At 55.0% G+C, this 10,357-nt stretch overlaps 1 protein-coding gene across 1 annotated transcript; it reads left to right on the plus strand.

Moving 5' to 3' along the window:
* The first annotated feature begins 1,592 nt into the window (after positions 1-1,592).
* Positions 1,593-9,934, plus strand: CNN2 (calponin 2). The gene is made up of 7 exons (XM_004008768.5): positions 1,593-1,698; positions 6,116-6,237; positions 6,888-6,954; positions 7,062-7,199; positions 8,088-8,204; positions 8,327-8,473; positions 8,933-9,934. Exons 1-7 carry the CDS (start codon positions 1,636-1,638, stop codon positions 9,206-9,208), a joined length of 930 nt encoding a protein of 309 aa, XP_004008817.1. The 5' UTR covers positions 1,593-1,635; the 3' UTR covers positions 9,209-9,934.
* The last annotated feature ends 423 nt before the right edge of the window (positions 9,935-10,357 follow it).

Raw genomic sequence — 10,357 nt, forward strand, 5'->3', positions numbered from 1 at the left:
TCTCAGTCATTCAGTTGTGTCTGACTCCTTGCTATCCCATGGGCTATAGCCCACAAGGCTGGCTCCAGCCTCCTTCCCACTACTACCAGCCCCCACAGTGCCCTGGTCCTGCTCCCTGTGGAATCTGCAAGGAGTCCACCAGTACAGCCCCCACCCAAACAACTCCCCACCTAGACACTGAGAAACCACCCTGTTCCCATACTCAGCCGCACTGTCTGGTTGACCACTGGTCCCTATTTCACAGATAATGAAACTGAGATCCAGATGGGAAGGGACTCACCCAAGATCACCCAGCTAGGACTCGAGCCCTGAAGAAAGGAGCCTTCACATAGAATAGGAGATGCATAGTCAGGGAAAGAGTCAATAGACATCGAGAAAGTGGGGTACTGGGGAGGGGTGTTCCTGGGAAGGGCAGGGTGAGTAATCTCTAAGCCCTCACAGATCACTTGTCAAATATTTCAAACTCCTACTTATGCTTCAAAACCCCACTTCCCATGCCCTCTCTTACATGCCTCTTTCCTTTACCCCTTCAGGGGAGCACCCACTCCCTCCTGGGGTTCCTCCACCCCAGACACCTCTCTCTGTCCTGTACCTGCTGACATGGGGCGGGAGTGTCTATGCCAGGGTCTGTTTTCTCAGGGATGGGCAGGGCCAGAGCCAGGAGGGAGCCAGTATAGCCTAGCAAGGGATTGGCCCAGTGGCCCCGTCATTGAGCTTTTGATGAAGAAGTAAATAGTTGTGCGAATGAATGTTACTGAAAAAGTGAAATTTATCCCTTTATTAATTTATTGATTTATCTGTACAAGCAGGCAGCATGTATTGAGTGCCAAGTGTGTGCCTGGCTTAGTTCCCTTGGCGTCCTCAACTCTACCCCCAAGATATCTCCTGATTTCAACTCTCTGCTGTTCCATCTCCTCCCCATTCCCACCATTCCCCAACCCAGAATCTAGGGTCTCCTCTCATCCCCCACTTCCCCAACCTATCTGATTGATCTCTGCACACTTTCAACCACTGATGGTCCCTCCAAGTCTTGGCACTTTTTGTTCTGCCAGGACAAACAATACCCTTTGGACTGGCAAACTCCTACTCTTCCATCAAAGTCCCAGCGCCAGTGGCCCCCTCCGCTGAAGAGCCTGTCCTAGTTCCCTTGCCTACCACCCAGCTAGGAGGGTTTCCAGAAGCGGACCTAGACTGGGAGGCGCCTCTAAGCATCAGATGAGGGTCCCTCTTCCCCGCATTAGTGTCCAAAGGGAATTAGGGTCTCATTCAACCATTTTCCCCCTCCCATCATTATGTAGAAAGGTTAGTTGAGGCCCAGAAAGCATGGGGAGAGGCCCCCGGGGGCTCCCAGCATTGAGTAGGAGAGGGTGCCAGGTCTCCGTGGTGCGGGGACCCGTCCCTCCCGGCCTCAGTCTCCCGGGGGTTCCGAGGGGGCGGGGCGGGGGTCGGGCGGTTCAGGGGCTCAGGAAGCCCGAGGCCTCAGGAATCCGGCGCGGCGCAGCCATATAAGGACATGTGCGCCCCGCGCCAATCAGCGGTGGGGGCGGGGCCCTGGGTCCGCGTCCCCTGTCCGCTCGCCCGCCAGCCCGGCCGTCGGTCCGTCCGTCCCGTCCCGCGGCGCCGCTCCCGCCAGCCATGAGCTCCACGCAGTTCAACAAGGGGCCTTCGTACGGGCTCTCGGCCGAGGTCAAGAACCGGGTGAGTGAGGGGAGCGCCCTCTCTGCCAGCCCAGCCCGTCACACCCTCCGCGGTTGCAGAACGGGCGCCCCGCTGGCCTCCCTGGGCATCGGGGGCGGCCCTCCTCCCCCGAAGTTCCGAGGGTGCCTCCGATGCTTCCTAAACTCTGGGGAAACAGTGAGGTCTGTGCTCTGGCACCCCACCCCCCAACATCTAGGAGCGGTTGGGTCCAACCCCTTACCCAGCCCTGCTCCCTCAGCCTCTACTCATCTGAAGCCCTCTGCCCACCGCTCTGAACCCCCCAGCCCTGGGCCCCTCTAGCGCTTCAAGGCCTGAGAAGGTCCTGAGGGAACCCCAGCGGCCCCTTTTCATCCCCTCCCCCACTTCTGCTTTTGGACCACTTAAAGCTTCGGGGAAGGAAGGGGGCGGGCCAGGTGTTTTTGAGAAGGGTGTGGCCCCCCAAAAGAATTTACCGACTTCTTACACCTGGGAGGTGGGGCACTGGGTGGGTGAGGGGAGTTGGAATCGAGAGGGCCTACCTTCCCCATTCTCTTTATCACCATCTGACACACTTAAAGAAATAGCGAAGAGGTCCACCAGTCCCCTGAATGTGACCCTAGCATGTGGGTTTTGTAACTTGAAAATGCGGGCTAGGGCGTGGGGGGGTGGGGCACACTTCTTTTTCAGAAAGTGCTTTTGGTTCCAGCCCAAGAGGGCAGAGACTTCTGCAAGGTAACACAGCAGGTTCAGCGCATCCAAGGAAACAGGAGCATAGAATGATCTCTGCCCAGGAGGGCAGGGGGAGAGGTCCTAAGCCCAACACACAAGGGTTTTCCAGCTTGAGGGGAGTTTGTCATCTTTGTCCACCCCCTAGGCACACACTGTCACCAGGCACCTGGGAATGTGGCCCCAGGGAGGAGCCTGCCTGGGCACACTGGGGACACAGCCCTGCTGGCCCCCAGGTCACTACTAGGTCAAGAGACCAGAGGGAGAATTTACACATCTCAACTCTGTGAGCTACTAGGAACCTCCCTCCAGCCCATTTGGGAAGCCCAGGGTCCGAGCATGGTCACCTGGCAAGCTCCCCATCGATTCTCCCTTGAACACACAATTCCACACTCCAGCAGTAATGCCTTGGTGGGTGCAGAGTGTTGATAGTCCCCACCCAGCCAAGACCCTCTAAGATTCCTCCTTAGCACATGGGGTTCAGAGACATCGCTCAGACGGCCCAGACCCACCTAGCAGATCAGAGGCAGGGTCAGGACTCGAACCCAGACCTGGCATAGGTAGTGTCCGATGGCCAGCAGTCCTCCTGGGCAGCCAGGCATCTCCCCCGAAGCAGCAGGAAGTGGGTTGAGGGCACAGCACCCCAGCGGGGTGGGGGCAGCTTCCTGCGATGGAGTGGGATGGAGGCAGGTCGTTACCTGCCCTGTGGAGGATGAGGTCAGAAGCTCCTTGTAACCAGCCCTCAGTCTGCAGGCCTGGAGAATGGGCGGGGCCCCCACCCCCACACCGGAGTCACCTCAGGGACCCACCTGAATTGGAAACCAGCTTCCTGTGGTTTCTAGACCGTCCACTTTGAGAGGAGGAAGACCCCCTGCCCCCTACCCCAGGCTTCAGTCCCACTGCTGGATGGCATACAGGCAGGCTGAGGTCCAGTGCATACCCTTGAGATCTCTGGCTGACTGGGGGGTCTGGACCGCTGGGAACAGCTGGTCCTGATTTAGCAGGGAGGCAGCGGCTGCATTCCTGGCAGTTTGCGGTGGGGAGGAATGCGCTGAAGGCCAGCTGGGCAGCAGGGTGGAAGGCGGCCTAGCGGGTGGGGCCCCGCCAGGCACCCCTGCGTGGGACCCTCCCTGGCCCCAGCCCCAGTGAGCTGTCGAGGATGAGGATGGGGCCCAGCTGGGCAGGCAGGCCAGAGGTCCAGACCAGCCTGCCTGCTTCAAGTTCAGTGATCCTAATAACCCCCCCTCCTCCCCCACCACCCTTCTGCTGGGCGTGGGAACCAGAGACAGGAGAGGGAGGAGATCCGAGGAGGGAGTGGGCTAAACAGATCAGGTTCACAGGCCAGCCTCCCGCCTTTGTCTCCCCTGTACTCTGAGCAGCTCAAGCCTGATCCCATGTCTAGGGGTTTATATGCAGGAAGCAGGAAGTGGAGCCCAGGTCTGGAAAGCCTTAGGAAGACCATTCAAACATAGCTGGGAAGACAGAGGCATGAGGTGAAACCTGTTCATGGTCATTGAGGTGGGAGCTGCAAGGGCAACTCTGAGTCCTTGTCCCTAGGGGGTGTGGAGGAGAGTGCGCGGTGGGCACAGGGTGAGTAGAGGTGAAGAGGGGTCTGGGGTTGGGGCTTCCCAGGTGGTGCAAGTGGTAAAGAACCTGCCTGCCAATGCAAGAGACATAAAAGATGCAGGTTCGATCTCTGGGTTGGGAAGATCCCCTAGAGGAGAGCACTCCAGTATTCTTGCCTGGAGAATCCCGTGGACAGAGGAGCCTGGTGGGCTATGGTTCATGGGGTCGCAAAGAGTTGGACACAACTGAAGCGACTGAGCACACACGCACGGGGTCTGGGCAGAAGCCCACCCAGCTGGGCAGCCAGGTCCTCAGGTTTTTACCACCCCTCCAGGGAGCTGCCCTGGGGCTGTACACACACACCCTGTCCTAGGCCTCCCTGGATGCTGTGGGATGCTGCCCTGGGGGCAGCCAGTGCTGTATCTTTGGGCAGTGTGTTGATGGGGGAGGATGAGCCTCCTTACTGAGAGAGAGCCTGAGTTGGGTTATCTCTTGTCGCTTGTCATGAGCTTGGACCATCAGCTAGAAGATAGATCATACCCCAAAAGGTAAAAAAAGCTAGAAAGATAAAACAGGGGCTTCCCTGGTGGTCCTGTGACTAGGACTCCACACTCCCAGGGCAGGAGGCCTGGGTTCAGTTCCTGGTCAGGGAACTAGATTGCACAAGGTGAAACTTCAGAGTCCGCATGCCACAACTAAAGATCGTGTATACCGCAACAGCCAAGCCAAATAAATATTGTTTTAAAAAGAAGATAATAAGGACTGGGGGTGGGGGATGCAGAGGGTCATCATAGCCAGGTGGTCAGGAAAGACCTTTCCAAGGGGTTAACCTTCTAGCTACAACTGGATTGAAAGGAGGGACTTGTGCAAACATGAGTCCTAAGTGGCAGCATATGCAAAGGCCCTGAGGTAGCCACTAGTGTGGCCAGTTCAAGGAGCAGACAAAGGTTCAGTGGTTCCAAATTAAAGGAGAATTATCATGTGACCAAACACTTCTACTCCCTGGTATGTACCCCAAAGAACTGAAAACAGGTTTTCAAATAAAATTTATAAATCGGTGTTTATAGCAGCTTGACTCACAAGAGCCAAAAGATGGAAGTGACCTAAATATCCATCAGCAGGTTAATGGATAAGCACAGTGTGGTCCCTCCACACACAGGAGCATCACTTAGTCAGAAAAAGGGGTGAAGGGCTTCCCTGGTGGCTCAGTGGTGACGATTCTGCCTACCAATGCAGGAGACACAGGTTTAATCCCTGATTTGGGAGGATCCCACATGCCATGAAGCAACTAAGCCTGTGCACCACAACTACTGAGCCTATGCTCTAGAGCCGAGGAGCTGCAACTACGGAAGCTCACTCACCCTAGAGCCCGTGCTCCACAAGAGAAGCCACTGCAATGAGAAGCCTACGCTGGCCATGACTAGAGAAAAGCAGGCACAGTAATGAAGATTCAGCACAGCCAAACACATAAATAAAATTATATAAAAAGAGGAGTGGAGCCCTGACACTTGCTACATATGGAGGGACCCTGAGAACACGATGTTCAGTGAGAGAAGCAGACACAGAAAGACACACAGGGTGTGACTCCACTGATGGGAAATATCCAGAACAGGCTGATCCACAGACACAGAGAGTGGGTTCCTGCTTGTCAGAGGCTGGGGAGGCGGAGGCGGGGAGAGCTAATAGGGAGGGTCTTACTTTTGAGGTGATGGAATGTTCTGGAACCAAATAGATGATGGTTGCACAACCTCATGAATGCACCGAATGTCACTGATTTATGAGCTTTCAAGTGGTACATGTTGTATGTTTCTCACCATAATTTTAAAAACAACAGAGAAAGGCCAGTATCTCTAGTGCTGGGAGACCAGGGAGGTGGTGGGCATGGAGGCAGATCCTTTAGGTGGAGGGTGGTGGCAGGGCCATGTTGGCTGCCCTGGGGGGTTAGCGCCATTGAAGGTAGATTAGCCCCAGTGTTTATCAGCGAGAGACTGGAGTTTATCTGTACTGATGGGAAAAGGGAAGAGTCTCCTCCAGTGGTGTGGGAACCTCCTGACTACTCTTGTTTCTTCTTTCCGGAAACACTGGGTCTTGCCCCACGAGGAGCTCGAATGGGCTCACCCCAATCCTGTGCTCTCTACCCCTCCAGCTGCAATCCAAATATGACCCTCAAAAGGAGGCGGAACTCCGAAGCTGGATTGAGGGACTCACTGGCCTCTCTGTTGGCCCAGACTTCCAGAAGGGTCTGAAGGATGGGATCATATTGTGCACGTGAGTGTGTGTGTCCACCGTGCTCATCACCCTGACTGCTATGCATGATGAAGTCATGCTGTGTGTGACTCCTGCTGCTGCTGCTTCTTTTTTTAAAAAAAATTTTTATTTATTTATTTGGCTGCTCTGGGTCTTAGTTGTAGCATGTGGGATCTAGCTCCCTGACCAGGGATCGAACCTGGGCCCCCTGCACTGGGAGCTCAGAGTCTTAGCCACTGGACCACCAGGGAATTCCCTCCTGCTGCTTCTTGATGAGTGGTCTTTCTTGCTCTTCTTTTGCCTGTGTTACTGCTTTGATCTCTAACAGGGAACATTCTCTTAGGAGAGCCTTAAGGTCTTCTGGAGGCCTTTCTTTGCTGCCCCTAATTCAGCTGTGGTTCAAACATTCCATGGTTTGCACCTTAAAAATCTTCATGGAAATTCCCAGAATCACTGGATAGCTCAGTGGTTCTGAATTGCATTTCCAGCACTGGTTGGTGTCATTCTTTGGCATCTTTGTTTCTATGGTGGGTGCAGACTGGATTGTAATAGGGGAAACTTAGGCCCAGAGAGAGGGTGGCCAGGAAGCCGTGAATGAGTCTTGGGTCTCTGAGGTTCCCCTACACTAATGGAGGTTCCCCTTTTCCCCCCACCCCATGTGTCCTCCTCAGACTCATGAATAAACTGCAGCCGGGCTCAATCCCTAAGATCAACCGCTCCATGCAGAACTGGCACCAGGTGAGAGACCAGGGGGAGAGAAGTGGAACCAGAATGGGGCTGGGGGTCCCTATCTGACAGGTGGGGCGACCAAGGCCCCTCACCATCCTTCTCTTGCCTCCTCCCAGCTAGAAAACCTCTCCAACTTCATCAAGGCCATGGTGAGCTACGGCATGAATCCTGTTGACCTGTTCGAGGCCAACGACCTGTTTGAAAGTGGGAACTTGACTCAGGTGCAGGTGTCTCTTCTTGCCCTGGCTGGGAAGGTAAGGCTCAGAGAGGGTCAGCAACCTGCCCAAAGTCACACAGCAAGCCAGGCAGAGATTTTTCAGATGCTCTTCATTCATTCATTTTACAAAGATTTCTGAGCACTCATGAGGCGCCCAGCACTTTGAATTCAAGGGTGACCAAGGCAGACACAGTCCACCCCTTTATGCACAGGCAATGAATGAACCTATTTTTTAAAAACTTATGTGTTAGAGCACTTTTAGGTTCACAACAAAATGGAGTGGAAAGTACAGAGATCTCCCATGGCCCCACTCCTGCACAGGCTCCCCCACTTCTCATGCAGTCAGTGATACTCCACAGGCACCTTGTTACAAGAGTTCACATTAGGGTTTGCTCTTATATCATTGCTTTACACATTATAAATTGGGAGAAGCCCCTTGAAAGAGAAGAAAGCATGATGCTGACATCTAGGGTCTAAAACTGAGACCAGGGCAGGCTGGAACAGTGTTCAAGAGGAGGGAACAGCGAGCTTCTGCCATGGGAACGAGGGGGGGTTTGTGTCAGGTGATTGTGTTTTGAAACCCCCGTGGCTGCTGCGTGGGCAGTGAGGCCGGGAGACCAGTGAGGAGTAGGGGACAGGTGTGGGGGAGAGATGGTGGCTGGGGCTGGGTAGAAGGAGGTGATGGAAGGTGAGAGAGATGGGAGGTGAGGATGCCCCCCACAATTCTTGGCCTGTGCAGCTGGAAGGGTGGGGCTGCTGTTGCCTGGGGAGGGAAAGCCAGGGGTCAGGGAAAGCCGTTGAGTCCACAGTGCTGGGTGGATGGTACAAGGCCAGGTTGCAGCTGGATCACCAGTCCTCCTCTGGACTTGTATACCTGGGACCTGGCTGCCCCAACCGTGACACTCCTTCCCCACTTTCTCCCCAGGCCAAGACAAAGGGGCTGCAGAGTGGTGTGGACATTGGCGTCAAATACTCAGAGAAGCAGGAGCGAAACTTTGATGATGCCACCATGAAGGCGGGCCAGTGCGTCATTGGGCTCCAGGTGGGCACCTGGCTGCTCCAGCATTGGGAAGCATAGGTGGTGGGCTTCTGGTGGCTCCTCAGTTTCGGGGCAGGGTCTGGAGGCTTTGTGGGGGCAGCATGACCTTTCCTGCCTCTCTGCAGATGGGCACCAACAAATGTGCCAGCCAGTCTGGCATGACAGCTTACGGCACCAGACGGCATCTGTACGACCCCAAAAACCATATCCTGCCCCCCATGGACCACTCGACCATCAGCCTCCAGATGGGCACAAACAAGTGTGCCAGCCAGGTGGGCCGCCCCAGTTCCCCTAGACCCCCTGTCCTGACTCTGCCTCAGCTTGCTGGGTGTCCCCAGGGAAGTTACTACCCAGCTCTGTGTCTCGGTTTCCCTCAAAGTTGGATGCCCAGAGACCCATCCAACTCTGATATTTTTAGATCCTGCAGTCATCACTTTTCCTGCTATGTATCAGTGTGATGCTTTTGGAGCATTCAGGTCCGCGTCAGGCCTGAGCACCAGCCTGGGGAGCTTCCTGGCTGGCAGGGAATCTGGACCCAAATGTCAGATCAACTCAACACAGAGTCAGAAAAGAGCGGGTTCTGAGCAGGGCTAGGAAGGATCTGTACAAAAGGAATGTCCACTGTGAGTGCACACAGGGAGGCGGGAAAAGGTGTGGGAACCCGCGGGAAGTTCTCCTCTGGGGGTTCTGTTTCTCCTCTTCCCTCCCTGATTCCTCTTCTCTCTCTTCAGGTGGGCATGACAGCTCCAGGGACTCGGCGGCACATTTACGACACAAAGCTGGGGACAGACAAATGTGATAATTCCTCCATGTCCCTGCAGATGGGCTACACACAGGGTGCCAACCAGAGTGGTCAGGTCTTTGGCCTGGGCCGGCAGATATACGACCCCAAGTACTGCCCTCAAGGTCCAGCGGCCGACGGGGCTCCAGCAGCTGCTGGAGATGGCCCAGGCCCAGGGGAGCCCTCAGAGTGCCCTCCCTACTACCAGGAGGAGGCAGGCTACTGAGACACTCGTGTGTGCCATCTCCCCACATCATTGCCTCATCTGGGCTTTTGGGTCTTTCTGTGTTTTTTGTCTTGTTTTTCTACATGTCTGAATGCTGCCAGTTGAGACTCTGGGGGAAAGGGGTGAAGGCCATATCCAGATGCATGTGGGGTGGGGGGTCCCCACCAGGGCAGCTCCAGGCATCAGGTTTCCCAGCAGACTTTAGGCCAAGCTGTTAGGGGGAGGAAGAAACCCAGGCAAGGAGGGGAACTAGCCCCAAGTGATTTCCGGTTACGTCTTCCCTGCTTCTCTTTTCTCTGCCGATCAGTTTGTGGTTTCTGTACCCACAGAAGTTTCAGGCAGTTTTAATGAAATGAAAATACTTCTTGTTCAGGGGAATGGTGGCAGGGGGTGGGGGGGAGGTGATGCTGAGAGAAGGTCAGGCCACAGTCCCAAAATATTTTAGGCCTCATGGATTTCCCTAGGACTCTCAGATCACCAATCCTGGGCCCTCCCAGGGGCCCAGTGGGGACACTGAGGCCCAGGCAGGACAGTGGAGTTCTGAGTGCTTGAGACAAAGCCAGCCCCCACCCCCACACTTGTCCCCACTCCCCCACCAAGTACTGCACAGGGACCCCCACCCAGAGGCCCCCACAGGGACCAGCCCCTGCCCAGGAGCCCTAGGACCAAGAAATAATGTGAAAATACCAACTGTGGACCAAAGTAAATAAAACCTCTTTTTGGAAATGGTGTTGGAGCTGGTGTCCAATACAACCTGGGGGTGGTGCCTGGCTTGGATTCCCTCTGGGGCCTCCAGGGTGGGGCAAAGGACAAATCTCTTGAGTGGGTCCTCAGGACTGCAGCTTCATCCAGCCTGCAGGCCTTAGTGCGTTTACTCCTCACAGAGTTCTATCCTGACAAACTCCTCTTCATCCTCAAAGCCCCATCAGCAACAACCCCTTTCTGGACCCTTTCCCACCCTTCCCAGCACCTTCAAAGCTGTGGATTCACACACTTGTTTCATTTTCATTATGATCTTGTGAAATATATCCAATTTCCTAGAGGGGGGAACTTCAGGAGGTTTTCTTCAAAATCGGGGTGACCATTATGACCCCAGATTCCAATCTTAGAATGTTGAGGGCCACCTCCCCCTCTGCCATAGCCTGGCTC

The sequence above is a fragment of the Ovis aries genome, chromosome 5 (genome assembly GCF_016772045.2).
Source record: "Ovis aries strain OAR_USU_Benz2616 breed Rambouillet chromosome 5, ARS-UI_Ramb_v3.0, whole genome shotgun sequence".
Taxonomy (NCBI): domain Eukaryota; kingdom Metazoa; phylum Chordata; class Mammalia; order Artiodactyla; family Bovidae; genus Ovis; species Ovis aries.